This window comes from Anolis carolinensis, chromosome 2, assembly GCF_035594765.1.
Source record: "Anolis carolinensis isolate JA03-04 chromosome 2, rAnoCar3.1.pri, whole genome shotgun sequence".
NCBI classification, from domain to species: domain Eukaryota; kingdom Metazoa; phylum Chordata; class Lepidosauria; order Squamata; family Dactyloidae; genus Anolis; species Anolis carolinensis.
The window spans coordinates 197,142,756-197,160,904 of record NC_085842.1 but is presented as its reverse complement, the minus strand read 5'-3'; the positions used below and the strand labels follow the sequence as shown (position 1 = coordinate 197,160,904).

Sequence of the window (18,149 nt, the reverse complement as noted above, 5' to 3'; positions counted from 1 at the left end):
AAAAGCTCCTCTGGCCACTGCTGAAACCTGGGGTTCCAAGCTCAGCAACAAGTCCAGAAGAACTCCCAAGCTGCAAACCTGCATTTTCAGGGGTAATGTCACCCCGTCCAACACAGGCTGTAACCCTGTTCGGCCTTGTGACTGACCAGGAGTACCTGTCTTGTCTGGATTCAGTTTCAATTTGTTCGCTTTTATCCAGACCGTCACAGCAGCCAAGCACCAGTTCAAAACCTGAACAGCCTCCTTAGTAGCTGCTGAAAGGGGTTGTATGGCAATGTGGACTCAGGGCTCTTCCACACAGCCATATAACCCAGAATATCAAGGCAGAAAATTCCACAATATCTGCTTTGAACTGGGGTATCTGAGTCCACACTGCCATATATTCCAGTTCAAAGCAGAAAAATGTGTGATTTTATTCAGTTGTGTGGAAGGGGCCTCAGATAACCCAGTTCAAAGCAGATATTGTAAATTATCTACCTTGATACTCTGGGTTACATGACTGTGTGGAAGGGCTCTCAGAGCCTTGGAAAGCAACTGCTTCGGGAGAATATGCGCCACCTAGCGGTTCTGTAAGTACAACTACGCCTGCTGTAAATGAACTACGTTTCCCTGGTTTCCCTCAAGCGCATGCGCATTACTTTGATCTCTTGAAGCCGAGACATTCCAACCGTTCTGTAATTTACTGGCGAGGCCTCCAGCCAGTCATAATCAGCCAGCTCCCAATCTGTTCCTGCCTGCTTGAAGGCCCGCCTTCCCCGCTGACAGGCAGTTTCGTGGGCAAATCCGCAGAAAATGCCGAATTGGCCAATAGAAGGGCGAAGTATCCGGTAGGAGGCGTCGCGGAGATCCCGAGGGGGAGGAGGGAGTAGAGACGCGTGACGGACAGCAGAGCTGCCCAATGGTTGGCCGAGCCCGTCCAATCAGCGCCAGGCGCCGCCCATTCCCCCTCCCCGCGCCGAGGTGGGTAGCAACAGTTGCCCCGGTGAGGGAACACGGAGGGCGCCATAGCCACCGTAGTCGTGGCGACCAGGAAACCCGGCAACAACAACAACAACCGCCCACCCTCCCCGCCTCAGCGCGATTCCCGCCAAAACCGAGGGAAGGTGCGATAATCGCGACTTCGTCCCCGCCCCTCCCCTGGAGGGGACGCGGCCTCGCGGGGCCGGGACGGTCCAGGTGGGTCCGAGTCCGCTTTCCTTCCCTTCCCTTTCCCCCCTCGCAAGATGGCGCGGCCCGGGCCTCCCCGCTCGCTTGTCCCGAGGCAGCCTGGCAAGCGGCGTGGTGGGATTTTCCGTGCTTTGGGCCCCGCCGCGGCCGTCACTCCAAGCAGGGCTGGTCGGGAAAGGGCCCAGGCCCTGATAGGCGGGGCATCTTCACTTCCTGGTGATTGGTGGCAGCGCCCGCCAATAGGAGCCGCCTGGAATCCTCAAAGCAGCCAATTAGGTTTAGGGGGAGGCGGGAGTGGGACAGCCGTTGCCTAGAGTTAGATGGCGGGGGGGGGGGGGGGGGGGAGAAAGAGTTGACTTCGGAACGCGTCGACTGTCATGATCGTGTGATGACGTCACGAGGCTGTCGGGTCTCTTCTCCCCCCTCCCTAGAAGTCCGAGAAACTCCGAAATTGTCCACGCAGATAGTTGAGGCCCCTTCCACACAGCTGTATAAAGTCCACGTTGAACTGGATTATATGGTAGTGTGGATTTAGGGCCCTTCCACACAGCCATAGAATATCAAGGCAGATAATCCCACAATATCTGTTTTGAACTGGGTTCCCTTCCACACAGCTGAATAAAATCCCACATTATCTGCTTTGAACAGAAATATATGGCATTTCCCAGTTCAAATCAGAATATTTGGGGATTTTCTGCCTTGATATCCTGAGTTATATGACTGTTTGGAAGGGCCTTGGGTTATCTGAGTCCACACTGCCATATACACCAGTTCAAAGCTGAAAATGTGTGATTGAACATCAGTCTGTGAACTCTGGATCAGGGTTCAATTCCCCACTCAGACAGGGAACCGGTGGCTTGAAATGTTTCACACACTCTCAACCCCATAAAACCTTAAGATCACTATACATTGGAAAAGACTTGAAGGTACACAACAAGAAAGCCAGTAGCTCAGAGGCAGGGGCATCTTTTCTTGCAGAAGGTCTCAGGTTCCCGGACAACTCCACTTAGGGCCCTTCCACACATATAACCCAGAATATCAAGGTAGAAAATCCTTGGGTTATATGAGTCTACATTGCCATATATTCAAATTCAAAGCATATATTGTGGGATTTTTTTCAGTTGTGTGGAAGGGCCTTAAAGGATCTCTGATAACATGGCTGGAAACACTAATAGTTTGATTCAAGGATGATAATCTGCATGTACTCCTAAACCATAGATGGGGAACATACAATATTTCATCTCTCCTCAGTTCTAGCCATCATAGCCAATGGTTAGGGATTATGGGAACTGCAGTCCAACATAAGCTAAAGACCCAAATTCCATATCCCTGGTCTAAATTATGACTGTTGTGCCAGGAGCGAGACTTCTAGCAGCAGATCATCAATGAGAACATCAAATTGTAGAGACTGACCAACTGTGGTTTTCAGCCCTGATAAAGAGGACAAGTGCAAACTGTAATTTGCTGGTTCGGATCTAATTGGCATGTAATTGGCATGTAACTAATTAAAGTGGGGCACTGGGGGATTAAGTTAGTGGTTCTCAACCTGTGGGTCCACAGGTGTTTTGGCCTAAACGCCCAGAAATCCCAGCCAGTTTACCAGCTGTTAGGATTTCTGGGAGCTGAAGGTGAAAACTTCTGGGGACGCACAAGTTGAGAACCACTGGGTTAAGTAAAAGACTAGAATCACAGGGGTGGTTCCTCTAGGGCCAAATCAGACTGAACAGATCATTAAGCAGGTGTACATTTTACTACATTCAGTTTATTAAGACGTTATATTTGGTTTATGATACTGACATGTCAGAAGTCACAAGTGAGATAAATGACTATGAAATGTTCCTGCCAATTAATAGTTAATGAGGATTTCTAAAATGCCATTACATTGTGTGATGGATGTAGGAGTGTGTGTTTTTGAGCACTTTGAAATGAATCTGTTGACACTTGATTAAAAGCCTCATACTGCTCAGAATGTAAATGCAGTATGTGTTGTGACATTTGTGTTAAATGGCTATATACAAGGAAAACAATATCTTTATATGTTGCATAGGAGTACAAATATTTAAAACATTTTACACAAAAAGTAAAAAATGTCCTTGTTAAAATATGCTGGAATGTGATGCTAAATAGTAATGTGAATTATTATTAGCTAGATACAGATTGAGCATCCTTTACCCAAAATGTTTGAGACTGAAAGTGTTTCGAATTTTGGATTTTTGGGGATTTTGGAATATCTGTAAATGCAGTTACAAACATCTGACTTACAAACACCTCATAGTTAAAAACAGAGTGAAACAACTGAAAGTTAGGGAAATCTACCCAATAGAAGGAAATTCAGTCTTGAAGGAGTTATGGGGAAAAGGTGACTCCACTGAAGCTTTATCACTAATCCTTGTTTCCACAACAAGCCAATTGTTTCAAAATCCAATTATCACAGGGACAGAAAATGAGGTAAAATCTGAACAGGGGCACAGACAGCAAAATAAACACCACAGGAGTGTTAACCCTTCCCTATGCTATCCAAAGCTTACACACACAAACACACACATATATATGGCTGGAATTACTGTTCCGAGTTCCAGCCCAATTCAACTTAAGAACAAACCTACAGAACCTATATTTTTCTTAACTTGGGGTCTGTCTGTATGTGCATATATGTACATAATGAGATTTCGTGGAGATGGGATTAAAACTGAACAAAAAGTTCATTTCTGCTTCCTTTTATATCTTATACACATAGCCTAAAGATGGTACTTTACACAATATTTTAAATAATTTTATGCATGAAACAAAGTACAGTAGAGTCTCACTTATCCAACCTTCGCTTATCCAATGTTCTGTATTATCCAACACAGTCTGCCCTTTAGTAGTCAGTGTTTTTGTAGTCAATGTTTTCACTACATTGCGATGTTGGTACTAAATTCGTAACGACAGTAGTTACTGCATAACGTTACCGTATATTGAACTGCTTTTTCTGTTGATTTGTTGTAAAGATGAAGTTTTGGTGCTTAATTTGTAAAATCAAAACGTAATTTGACATTTAATAGGTTTTTCCTTAATCCCTCCTTATTATCCAACATTTTCGCTTATCCAACATTCTGCTGGCCTGTTTATGTTGGATAAATGAGACTCTACTGTATGTGTACACTGAACCACCAGAAAGTAAGTGTGCCACTATGTCAACCACCCAAGTAGACAATGTTATATTTTGGAGCATTTTGCAATTTCAGATAAGGATTCTGACCCAATATTCTGAATATCATATATCATTGTAATGTCATTAATGTACAATAGCATTCTTCACTGGGCTATGATGATGATAATAATAATAATAATAGTAATAATAGTAATAATAGTAATAATAACAATAATACTTTATTTATATTCCACCCTCTCTCCCTGAGGGGACTCAGGGCTGATTCACAACAAAAGGTGGCAAACATTCAATGCCAGATCCAAGTTATGGTTGTAACTAGTAAAAATTAGTATCTATGCTTCCTCTTACCCATCTCATATGTCGTCCTATTAGCCACAGTCCAACCATGCCATATGTTGAGCATCAGTGGTGGGAAGGGGAGCAAAATCATTTATGGCAGAAGAAGCTGAAACTGGCTTGTCTTCTGCTTTAGTAAAGTGACAACGCAAAGTGACAACGCAATTCAGAGACTCTGTGGTTGATCCTGTTGCAGAGTAAGACATGGCCTAAACTCACAGTGGTTCTCCAGGTATTTTGGACTTTAGATCAAAGGTGGCTGAGGCTTCTGGGAGTGTCCCAAACACTAGGAAGACAAAAGGTTGGGAAGCACCGGGAAAGCTTATATTCCTGTGATAAGGTGTTAAAAGGCAACTGTAACATGAAACAACTGGATACAAACGGTGTGCTAGACTACTGAACCACCTCATACGGTATCTTGTTTTTCATACTAGTTGTGTATACTTCAGAAGGTGATTGACATAGAAAAAGAAACTGTACAATTAAACATTAGTTCCATGTTATTTATTCACAACACGTAGAGCTCTCTGAAACATGGGAACTCTATGGATATCTTGTGTGGTGATTTGTTTAGAAAGATGAAATAGACATTTATAAATAAATAAAAAATGTGGAACTTCCTTCTTATCTTTGTTGTGTATATCTTTGAGAAACAATAAATGAAACTTCCAATCTTTTCATTTGGGTTGGATGGGCCTTTGATACCTCTGTGATAATTATTATTATCAAGTAGGTCTACAGCCAAACTGTGTGCATGCTAACATATATGTGGGCACATTGTTTTTTCCAGAAGTTATGATTTGATTATACTGTAGAACAATGTAGGCATTGATTGTGAGCTGTCAAAGTACTGTTTTAGTGGGGTTTAAAATAATTTAGTTCATTAAATTCAACAGTCAAAAAATAGCTTCCTTTCTTAAGCATCGTATCTGCAATTGAAACAGAAATTATGACATCTCTGTTGTGTATCAGCTATGGTTCTGTCTCCACCCAGATACTGGAAAAATATAGTTGCTTCATGGAACTGGTGAAGTTTCTGCCAGAAGTGGGCAGGCCTTGTCGTGTGAAGCTATAGCCAGGATCACTATATTACAGTTTTGGCATTAGCTCTTGCTGAATTCCTTCCTCCAGCATTGTGTGAGCCACACCCAGACTACTTAGCACTTTTTTCCCAGATGGGGCAAAAGGCACTTAGAAGCCTAATTCATCAGTTGGCAATGCAGCAATATGTTAAACCATTTGATGATTGCAGTGTGCTAACTATATAGCTTGATGGATTGTTATCGAGTTACTGGTGCAGTTTGAAATACTAAAGAGTATTTTTGGGTGTATAGTAGCCCTTGGAACAGTTTTCAGCTTGAGAAGAGAAAACCTGTCAACAAAATTGGGGCAACTTAGACAAATTAGGGTAGGGGCCAGTTGTCCTTGGAAAATATTAATTATTCTTGTACTAATTAAGCTAGACTAGGGATGGCTTGTTCCTTTGTATCCTCTTGTTCTTGTAATACATGTTTGCATTTGGTTCAGATATTTCTGTAATATTTCATGTAGGATTTTTTAAAAGAAAGAATATGTGTGCAGATAGTTGTACTGGAAGGCAAGTGATCATGGTAATAATGGTATGTTTTATTTTAAAAGCAGAACAAACTAACAAAAAGCTGTTTGCCTTCTTACATCCAAGAAGAATGACAATAAATATTATTTCTAACCCTAGTAGGTAGAGCTGCCAGCTTTTTAACTGATCATTGCGGCTGTGTCTTTATTAATGACTTGAAATGTAATTGTAGTAATATTTATAACATGATATGAAAATTTTTACTGAATAGTTGAGTAGTGGTTTGTCAAAAGGAGACCATGGTTTTGGTGCAGTTGGCAGCCTTATCACAAATGTAAACTATTTTTTTCTGAGTCTCACTGATTCCTTGCTATGTTCAAGAAGCAAATTCTTTTTGAGGATTTTTTTAAACATGACATAGCCCTTGTGATCCCTTCCAATTCTATGAGCCCATGTTAAGTCAGTTTCAACTAATTTACATGAAACTCATTTCTGTCAGGTTTGGTTCCTAATAAGTGTACTTTAGAATTCTCTGCTCCTTTTCTGTTCAAAAGCTCACAGAACTGGAGTGGTTCAGCTTCTAAGCCTATGAATAGGAGAATTACAGTAGGTTCAAGATGCAGCGTTATGGATTTGCTGGATACTTGAGCTAATATTTCTCCAGTCTAGATTAGAAATCTTCCAAATAGAAATATGTGCAGCATAATGTGTGGTTTTAGGAAAGGTGAATGCAGTACACACTCAGTACAATTAGTTAACATAATAGTATTTTTAATCAGTTTCCATCATTTCCTAGAAATCTTTAAATACCGGTAGGTGTTTGGCTGTGATGAGTAAAAATCTGTCCTGTTTAATATAATCCATGGAGGTTGTGTGAACAGAAGAAAGGTGGAGTTATTTCTAATGTGATGTGTCTTGGGCTGTAAGAAGGACTCCAGGTCATGTTGTACTACCATTTTCCAGGAGCTTTGGCTGAAATGGGAAAAAAGGTTATATGCAGTGGGATGGGAAATAATTTTAGGAACATTCTCAGTTACTGCCACTGAACTGCAGTGTGGAATAAAGTAGTAAGAATAGATTAGCAGGGGGATGAGGTTCAGTAGAAAAGGATTTTACATGAGATTTATATGAGAAGTAGAACTTAATTTGTTCCTTGCTTCCTCCAGGTGGAGTACCATTTGGCAGAGGTATTTGCAGTGCAAGGTGACTGCGTAAGACTTAGAAATCAGGAACAAGTAAAGAGAGAATATAAGATTAAATGTTAGGAAGTGAAACTACATGGTTTCAGAGCTTACAATTGGAAAAATGGTCAGCAGTCATACGAAAGAAATACAAGAGTGGTATAGAGTATATAAAATTTGAACTAATGATTATTTGAAAAGAGACTAAAACAGGAAATGTAACAATTAAAGGCATAACAAGTGATATCTACAAATGGAAGAAGAGCAGAGGCAAGACCACCCCAGAGAAACATAGGAAAAAGATTGTGAAAAAAGTGTAAATGTACAATTATAGAAGGAAATATGGGATATACGTATTTTGAAAAATATGTCTGTAAGGATTAAAGAAAACTGTTATAAGATTGTATGAAGATGTTATTTAACACCAGTCAGATTAAACCAGATAGATAAGAAATATTTAAATCAATATTGGAGAGGATGTCGAGAAATAGGCTCATATATACATACGGTATGTGGTGGACTTGCAAATATATACAAAATTTTTAGAAAATTATATTTAAAAAAAATAAGGGGGATAACAATTTGAGATAATGAGCACACCAGAAATAGCTTTACTGTTGATATATGATAATATTAAAATACCTCAAGAAATAAAGGAGTTAATCTCCAATTTACTAACTGCAGCAAGGCTGATAATACTCGTAGCTAAAAATTGGAAAGAAAAGCATGATTTTCAGGTAGAAGATAGGTACAAAGAAGTTTGGAATAGAGCAATAAATGATACATTGATGTGCAGTATTAAGACTGAAAAAGGAATTTGGAAATTAAATTATTTTTGGAAAATATGGGGAAAATGTATAGATGTATTTGCTGAAGGGCAAGAGAGACAATCTACAGTGCAAACAATGTTTTGTAAATAATATGTTGGGGTGGTTGAGTCCGGGTGGGGAGGGGCAGCACCCATCTTTATTTATTTTGAGGGGTTTATTTGTGGATAATATGTTAAAACTAGTAAGAATGTTGAAGCTCAACTCAACAGTGTGAAAACAATTACGTTCTGTTACTGTAATTTTTAATCAATTAAATAAATAAATATCAAAGGAATCGGGTACAGAGACTTTCATCAGGGGAAGTGATTGGAAATGTCCCTGGGAGACGCGGAGGTTCTGGAAACACTCCCTGCTCTCCAGTGGCAATACTTTCAGTGATACCTTCATTATCACGTTCACATCAGCAGGATTACTTCCTAACAGTACATGCCCCAAATCTTCCAAAATGCTTCATAGTTTCATTCAGTGCTCTAAAGTGATATACAGGTATACCTTAGTTAATAAAGTTCAAAGGTATTACCCTATATACAGTAGAGTCTCACTTATCCAAGCCTCGCTTATCCAAGCCTCTGGATAATCCAAGCCATTTTTGTAGTCAATGTTTTCAATATATCGTGATATTTTGGTGCTAAATTCGTAAATACAGTAATTACAACATAACATTACTGCGTATTGAACTACTTTTTCTGTCAAATTTGTTGTATAACATGATGTTTTGGTGCTTAATTTGTAAAATCATAACCTAATTTGATGTTTAATAGGCTTTTCCTTAATTCCTCCTTATTATCCAAGTTATTTGCTTATCCAAGCTTCTGCCGGCCCGTTTAGCTTGGATAAGTTAGACTCTACTGTACTTGTATATAAGTCCAGAGATTTTATTAAAAAACGTAACCTCAAAAACTTAGGCCAAGTTATCCACAGATCAATGTAAGCATTGTATCATCAGAAGGAACCATTCCCTTCTTCAAGTAGAGTGGCGGAAAAATAAGAGCTTAATTAATCCTGAGAGGAGTTAAAAGAAGCACTGTCCCCTTCTACTTTGTCAGCTGAAGCATTGCTTCTGGCCTTTTGGAGTTCCTGGGCAAGAAAATGATGTCAGTGGCAAGAGGTGGCTGGCCACCTGAGGCAGTGCTGGCGCTTTCCCCTCTGCATGGACTGACCGTCGACTTATCCCTGGGTCATTCAAAATCCATGATATTGGCTCCAAAATGTACCCTCGACTTACACTTGAGATCTTATACATGAGTATTTACAGTACGTCTTTAGCAGAAAGTATGGTACCAGAGGCAAACATAACATGGAAAGAATGAGTCCATAACCAAAAAAAAAAAAAAAAAGAGCAATTTAACACACTTCAGCAAACTTTAGTTTCACAATTAGCAAATACACATTTGCAATGAAACAGACAGATCAGTTAAGGATTTTATAAATGAACAAAAACATATGGACATGCTTTTTATCATAGTGGGAGGAACCAGAAAGCGAGGCTTATTTGCTACCCTCTTTTCACTCTGCAACACTGTTCACATGTACTCATTAAGAGATGCCACACACAGCTGCTTTTCTTGCCTGTTGAAGGCAGAAATACACAACTACTACCAAATCACACTATTTTCTAGCTTAAACTTTATACCATTGTTTACTGCTGACCCACAACCGCAACCTGACTCCAAAAGCTTGTGTTTCTCCATCTTTTCTTCTTCATCCTCCAGTTCTGATACTGCCAGAAAACTTCCAGCTGAAGAGAAAAAAAGGGAAAATTGGAGGGTATAAAAAAGACTTTGTAGTTTTGCTGTCGGAGACCTTGTTATGTGTGGTACGATTATATCCATTTGTAAGCTTTTAAACCTATGTGTTTAATATAGAGCAAGACTAATCAGACATATTGAAGAATCAATTTCACTGCATAATTCAGGGCTTTAATGGCATTTTTTGTTTCATAATTCAATCACACAAGTAGTTCCATGCCATTTCTATGGTTTGTGCTGTGTGTTTGATCTTCAAAAATAATGATTGTGTTGAGGAGCAGACAGACTTGAGTCTTCCTATTGGGACCTGTCTCGGTTATCTTTTGCTGCGGCTCTCTGAATCCTCCCAAGGTCTAAAAACAGCCAGGTCATTTCCAAGTCTGGCTTGTTCCAAAAGGAGTGACCAAGGGTGTAGGAACCTTTGGAATGTGGCCTAAGCAGAAGGTTGATGTGCTGAGGATGACTTGATGCCTGCCAGCGGAAAAGTGATCTTGTCTCCCCTGATTTCCTTGGCACAACAAGACGAGCTGTCTAGCAGTACAGGCAGTACCCGAGTTACAAACATCCAACGTATATGACACAATTAAGAACAGGGGTGAGACAACAAGAAGGGAGAGAAGTGTACCCGTAGGAAAGGAAATTCACTCCTGGAGAAAAGGTGTCTCCACTGAATCTTTATCATCAATCCTTGTTTCTACAACAAGCCAAGTTTTTCAAAATCCAATTGTCACAGGGACAAAAAGGGAGGTGAAATCGGAAGCAAAACACAAACCACAAGGGTGTTACCCTTCCCTATCCTCTCTCTCTATATATTGCTGAAGTTACACTTAAAAATATACCTGTTCTTACATACAAATTCAAAACGTATCTTGTTCGTAGCTTGGGGACTGTCTGTATGTTTGACAGGATGATAAGAATTTTTTTTAAATTGGTTGAATTCATGAGAGCAACTTCCACAGTTTTGAGACATCTATCTCGCACAGGGTTATACAAAGTATTTATTATTCCTAGGGTTCTGAATCGGGTTTCTAAACACTAGGCCAATTAGACCGACAGACAGAGTGACAGAGTGTTTGGTAGCATGTCACAGGAAATGCTTCATTTATAGCACAAGGCTATGAAAGCCTTTTTTATTACTGCTGTCATCTAGTAGGATATACTGGTTTTAAGGAAATAAGTAATCTGATTCCGTATAAGTGGTCTAACTCAGTATAAGACAAGCTTCAGGTATCCATAGCCAACAGATGGTAAAATCAATTAGCTCCCAGAATAATAGTATGATTGTTGATTGACTGGTGAAACTGAGGATGACAACCTTGCCTCAGATCACATAAATGACTGTACTCAGAGAAAGGAATGGTTCCATTCTTTGATAACAGTTAAGGTATAGTACTCATGTTGACCCGTTGTTGTTGTTGTTGATGATGATGATAATAATAATAATAATAATAATAATAATAATAATAATAATGTTTATTTATACCTCGCTTTTTCTCCCCACAAAGAAGATTCAAAGTGACTACGTCAACCTAGGTTTTTGGAATTGGTTTTTAACTAAAATTTCTAAACTTATGCATAAATATATAGGAGCCTTCTTGCTGATAGGGTCAATTCTAGGCAGAGAAGTATATCCAAGTCCGGAGACTTCGATCAGGAACAGCAGGAATTGTTCTCCTGTCACCCTATACAGAACTATTTTACATTTACAAGAATACTTCATTTACCAAAGCAGTTGTGATTCTGGACTTGACTTTTTAGTAGAAAAGTTGATGCCGGTGGCAGAAATAACATGGAATTAATAGGGATATGTTTGCCATAAAAAATCAGAACATGTCAACAGACTAAAGCCATTTTTCTATTCAAGACTTACGGAACTATGTCCATCTTCTCTCGAACTGGTCATTGACTGTAATAAAGTAAACTTGAACTATTCAAGACTTAAGATACGCACATGTGAGGTTAAACAAACAGGTCTGATAAATTAACATTCTTACTCTATAGACCTTTTGAAAGTTTCTTTCAAAATACATATAAGGATATTTTTCACCAGTCTCACATTTTCTTGAGTTCCATTTTAATTTTCAGACCTATAGATCTTTTCCCTTTTAACATGTTGGAGGTAGCCGATGAAGTAAGCTTGTTTCCTTTCCCCCATTCTTTCTGTTTTGCAGTTGACCGAATTCTGGAAGTGATTGCTATTTTCCTTGCCTGTTGCAGGCAAACTCACACAACTGTAGGATAGTTGGTTAGAGTATAATTCTACTTTTTCCCCATCTGAAATGTTGTTTATTGAATTGTTTGCTTCAGAAATGTTGTTGCCAGCGGACACTGAAAGTCTGTCTCTCTCCCCCTTACACCATCCCACCCTATGTGGTTGCTATTAATAAAGTCCAGTTGAACAGAGGATTACGGGCCCTTCCACACTGCTCTTTATCCCAGGATCTGATACCAGATTATCTGCTTTAAACTGGAATATATGAGTCCCCACTGCCAGATAACCTGGGATAAACAGATAATGCAATCAGATCCTGGGATATAGGAGCAGTGTGGAAGGACTCTAAGAGAAAAGGGAGTCTGGGCAGCCATAAAAAGGTCTTGTAGGAAAGGACTTCTTTTTAGATGTTTGATAACTGAGGTATCCCTGTAATAAGAACTAGATCTAACTATCAAAATCTAGAAATTTTTCAGGGCAGTGGCTCCAATCTTTAGAGCACAGAATACCAGTTTCTTTTTCCTCCTGATGAGGAGACTACTTGAGTTGACCAGGTACATACCGTGTTTCCCCCGAAAATAAGACAGTGTCTTATGTTAATTTTTGCTCCCAAAGATGTGCTAGGTCTTATTTTCAGGGGATGTCTTATTTTTCCATGAAGAAGAATTCACATTTATTGTTGAACAAAAAAAATGAACATTTATTATATACTGTACAGTAGTTGTCATCACAAACTAGCATAACCAGACAAACTGTGAATCCATATAACCCAGAATATCAAGGCAGAAAGTCCCCCAGTATCTGCTTTGAACTGGGTTATCTGAGTCCACACTGCCATATATTCCAGTTCAAAGCAGACATTGTGAGATTTCCAGCCTTGATACTCTGGGATATATGGCTATGTGGAAGGGCCCTCAGTCACAGGAAGGGGGGGGGTGTTATTACTGTAAAACATGAAAAAGGGTTGTAGTCTGGTTAAATGCTACCTTTAGTGCACATCTCAAAGACAGGATCTGGGTTTGGCAGCTATGGAAATGGATGGAATCCTGATGCTGTGATATATTTTGTTCCACTATTTTGCTTTCTGTGTAGGGAGATATGAGTTAAGGATGATGTGCCATGGTTGTAACATCTTCATGTTTTGGAATTAATTAAAAGTCAATGGATTCTCCTTGGTTTGCATTCAGTGGCACAGTGTAGAACTGCTAAGACCCTACTACTCAGAGTAGTAGCTCATGGACCAGTGCTGGCCCAAGAACTTCAGGTCCACAGCAGGTTTTCAGGAAAGAAAGAAACCATTGTAGCCAATGACGAATGCAAATACGTACTGGTCACTGGCACATTAGCAAAAACAAATGTTTAAGGGATGAAGGCAGCATATAGCAACTACATAAACAACGTGCCTACTCAGACTGAATGACTGAACAGAACTTTAGTTATTTAGGAAGCTGCTCATCTTAGTCAGCAAACCAGTAGTATTAGGTTTGCTGCCGAATCTCCCAAAAAAGTAGTGTTTACATTTATTGCCTACTAGGAAGTTGCTCCACGCCCTCACCTTTCTCTGTCATCCAAAGTCTGTATGGGCTGTTATTGATCCATCCTTTGTTAGAGAGTAAGAATAGCTTTATGCCAGGGTCATCTGATCTGTTATTGTGCCTGACAGATGTCAGAGAGGACATCTATAGGACAAAAGGAGTGTGCCCTTCCTATCATTTACATGTTGTCTTGCTTGCTAGCCACAGAAATAAAAGTAATGTTTTTGGTGGTACTGGCACTGGCCAGATGTCTGTTGGTCATACTATTGTTAGTGTGAGCCACAAGTTTGGCCTAAAACATTTCTAATTCTCTTGTAATGGACAAGCTGTCAGAAAACGTGGTTTTCTTTAACTGATCTCTTTATTGGGGATTACAATACTAAGCATCGCTGAGTTTCCCAAAAGAGTTTGAAAACCAGTGGTGTGCAACATAATTTTTTATATATAATTTTCAGACAAACATTCCAATGAGAATGCTTTGCATGTTTCCCCCCCTCAACTATGGCTGTAAATGAAATAGCCAATATAGTAATTTATCTGTGCGGGAAGGAGCCTAGGGATATTTTATTCTCTGGATTGTTGAATTTTGGCAGATCATCCCAGAAGAAGAATAAAAGGATAATTCTGTTCCTTTGTGAGAAAGGGATCATGTATTTTAATGTTATTCTCCCACCTGATCCACGAAGTAAACTACAGCAGAGTTTGATCTGTTTAATTTAGTTGCTCCCCAAGAAGGGATTCTCCTCTCCTCATTACCTAAGTGTAGCAATTTGCCTTCTGTCTGTATCTTTGTGATACTGCTGCTGAGTTGCTTTAAATAGTCATTGAGCTTTCTGCTGGAATTGGATACTGATGCTGGCTGCCTTGGTTTTGAGCCCTGCACACTTTGTAACATTCCAATCAAATGGCCTAAAGGGAACAGAAAACATTGAATTCTTCAGCTGCTTTGCAAGTTGTAGTATTTCATAGTTTAGCCAATATTATAAAGAAATTATCAAACTCTTTTCTGATTGTCTGCCGAAACTACTTTTTGCTTTCTCAGACTTGAAATTATATTTCCCTTCCCAGTTACTATGGGTCATAGATTGGAGGTGGGTGCATACCTGGGCTTGGAGGCTAGTGTTTTTCATTCAAGACAAACATTGCATTAGAAAACAACTATGGAATTTATTGTAGTAATGGTGCTGGGCCGTACTAAAGTTTCAAAAAGAAAACATGAACGAATTCCTATGCACAGTGCACATACCTTATTTGTAGTGCAAAAAAGCATGGAATAATGCAATATTTAAAATTAAGAACAATTTTAACCAGCATAAACCTACTAGTATTTCAGTGGGATGTGTGGTTTTGCTTTTGGCTGATGAGATTGTCAAATTAGGATGGTTACTGTTGTGTGTCTTCAAGTCATTTCAGACTGAGGATGACTCTCACTTTAGGGCAGGGGCTGGGTAAATTACTCTGGAGAGTCGCATCTGATTCGTGGATCTTAGTTTGGGGACCTCTGCTCTAGAAGATAACACTTTGAATCCCTGTTCAGCCATGGACACCCACTGGGTAAACTTGGCAAGTCATAGTCTCTCCACTTAAGAGGAAAGCAGTAACAAAACCCCTCTGAGCACATTTTACCAAGAAAACCCCATCATAGGTTTACTTTAGGGGCACCATAATTAGAAATTGACTTGACAGTACACAACAACAGGTATCTGCCCCCCCAAAAAAACATGAATGTGGCACTGGGTTTTTCCAACTCACATTACTTGTGCTGTACAGAATATGCTGGTATTTCCTCTGTTGTAGCCTTTGTGAATTAGGTCTATAGAGCATCATAAGAAAAAATGAATTTCAGAAGCACGTGTGTTACAAATGGAAAGGACTCTGGAAATGTGGCTCATGCAGTCGTGCAGGTTATGTCTGGGTAAATACAAAATGTTGTGTTCTGGGTTGTCAGATTTCCTGGCTGATCTTCTACATGGCATAATCAGAGTACCTGCTGCTTTTCTTTTCTGTAACTGATTGCAATTAAGTGTAAAGAATAATATGTTATTAAGTTAGTGCTCAATGAATAGAACTGTAGGGAGCTCTTTCTGTCTATTTAATGCCTTATAACTGATTAATTGTTTTTCTTTCTTTCTTTTTTGTTCTATTTGTTTTTTCTCTTTTTTTCCTCCAACGAAAGGAAGCAAAAAAAAGCCTTATTTATTATCATTTTCCCCACTGTTGGCATGGCAACACAGGCGTACGTTACAGAATTACAGGCAGCCCAACAACAGTCACAACAGCAGCAACAGTCTCAGCAACAGCCAGCAGCAACGGCAGCCACGGCAGCACCTGTGGTAGTGGCGGCGGCGGCAGCTCAGCAACAGTATGTGGCAGAATTGCAAGGGGCGCAGCAGCAACAGCCCACACCGAAACAATATGTCCCAGAAATCCCACCTCCCCAGACGCAGGCTCCGCCCACGGGACAGCAGACCTCAACGCCAGCCCCTCAGCAGTATATTGTGGTGACAGTCTCTGGTAAGTGTCGTGTGGGGCAAGTGGGACAGGGAGAAAGAGAATGAGCCTTTTTTTTTGGTAGTATGAAGTAGGCTTTGAAAATACGAGTGTTCCCTGTTGTTTTGGAATATTTTTTTTCTTAGAATAGTAATAAATGGAGAAACAAATGAGTCCAGTTAACAGCTGTCTCTTGATTTAAGAGTACTGGCAATTCTGTGGCAACTTCTAAGAGACATTTCTTCCCTAAATACACATTTTTCTAGCATTCTTTTGGAGAAGTCTCATGCATGGTGATCTGTGTTTTTCAAAACAATTTAATTGTTGGGCTAAATAATAGGAAGACATACCTTAAATCTGCTTTTGCACAAGTCACATCCCATTGCTTCTAGGCCTGTTTCCCTGGAAAGAAAATCTTCATTACTGTAACATAGCTATTTGGTGCATCTCGGTTTCCCCACTCCTAAATGCACACAGAATGATTTTTCTACTCTGTTGGAATCATTCTGTTGTAATTTCTGGGCAGCTTGTAACCCAAGGGCCATATGCAGGACCCTTACCTGTAGCCTTTTACCATGAAGACCCTGTCTATCCTCCTGCTGCCAAATTTGTATCCCCATTTCCCACTAGATTTATACATATTGGTCTACTCTGGCTACATTACAGACGGCAGGAATGAAGAAAAGCAGTCTCTCTAGAAAACATGGTACGTTTTGCCCCAGTGTGGAAAACACAAATTTTCATGAAGATTATTAGTGGAAGTGAGGGTTTGATGGGCCTTTCCCTGCCTTTCCTCTGATACCAGGCTACATTGCTGTGTTCTTTGCGCAAAGAACAGTGTGCATGAAGAACAGAGCTGTTAATACCAGGTTGTCTAAGGGAAGGAATGGAAAACCATATCTTCACCACACACCCCACTCCCTTGCCACCAATGATCTTCCTTATAGGTTGCCATTTTCCACTCTGGCAGAGACTGGTAGAAGGCTGTGCAGTTCCCTCCAGCAAGAAAAGATGATAACACATGTGTTTATGATATTCAGACCCTGGCATTGAAAAGTGTATGCTTTCCTGATGTGGGCCTTTCTGTCAGAAAACTGCATTTGAACTAGGCAACTTGATAAGCATTTGAATATATAATCCATTTAATTTCAAAGACCTAAATGAATAATAATAATGGATTTAAATAGAAATCAAACACAAAATAGATTCAGGTGATCATAAGCTCAAACCTGGCTCTCAGAAACTAGAGCTGTTAGGAAAGGTATCTTTTTGATTACAAAAGAACTACTGACTTTTGGCGAGTCTCCAAGAGAAGAGTATTTCCTATTTCTCTTTCAGCTGCTTCGATTTGGTGCAATAACTGTATATAAGTTGACCTCATTAATATGGTAAGTTGAGAGCAGGTTTGGGGGCCCAAATTATAGATTTTGATATGACCTATGGGTAAATCAAAGGTTAATTCATGGTGAGGGGAAAGGGCCAGAATCGCCTCATGGAGCCAGCAGCCCCTCACTGTCTCCACCCACACATTTTAAAAAGCCAGAAGTGGCACCATGGAGAAGAGATTAGATTGGGTCAATGCATTTGTAGTTGTCCTAGGATGGATTTGTCTCTCACCAGTCTATTTAGAGATGAGGATGGATCTTTTTTTTTTTTAATAAAGTTTAGGTAAAATGCTTATATTAACACATGGACAAATTGACCCAGTTTTTATACTCACATTTCTAGACTTATACATGTGTATATAGAGTAATCTCTTCAGTGCAGGAATCCCAGAGTTTTGTTGGCTCAGCATGATTAATGAAAGAAAAAGTAGCTATCATCTAATCAGGCAGTCTTATACAGAGGTGTAGAAGATAACAAAATCCTAGTTGCTTTTCAGAAGGAAATTATTTTTCTAAAATTGGAATGTGCATGCCAAATTGGAGTTGGCAAAGAATC

At 39.8% G+C, this 18,149-nt stretch overlaps 1 protein-coding gene and 1 long non-coding RNA gene across 9 annotated transcripts in view; one reads left to right on the top strand and one right to left on the bottom strand.

The window, feature by feature from the left end:
* The first annotated feature begins 883 nt into the window (after window positions 1-883).
* rfx1 (regulatory factor X1) overlaps window positions 884-18,149 on the top strand; it is a 76,879-nt gene continuing 59,613 nt past the window's right edge. For 7 of the 8 annotated variants that reach the window (XM_008103726.3, XM_062971487.1, XM_062971485.1 and 4 more), the window contains exons 1-2: window positions 884-1,176; window positions 15,895-16,232. In XM_008103726.3, coding sequence (XP_008101933.2) covers window positions 899-1,176; window positions 15,895-16,232 — 616 coding nt within the window. In that variant the 5' untranslated portion in view covers window positions 884-898. The remainder of the gene's footprint in view (window positions 1,177-15,894; window positions 16,233-18,149) is intronic. The other variant, XM_062971489.1, reaches the window with a different exon arrangement.
* On the bottom strand, window positions 8,645-18,143 carry LOC134296456 (uncharacterized). Its single transcript, XR_010003207.1, has 3 exons — window positions 17,929-18,143; window positions 16,559-16,610; window positions 8,645-9,961 (listed from the first exon to the last, which is right to left on the bottom strand). It is a non-coding gene; the product is annotated as an uncharacterized LOC134296456 (long non-coding RNA).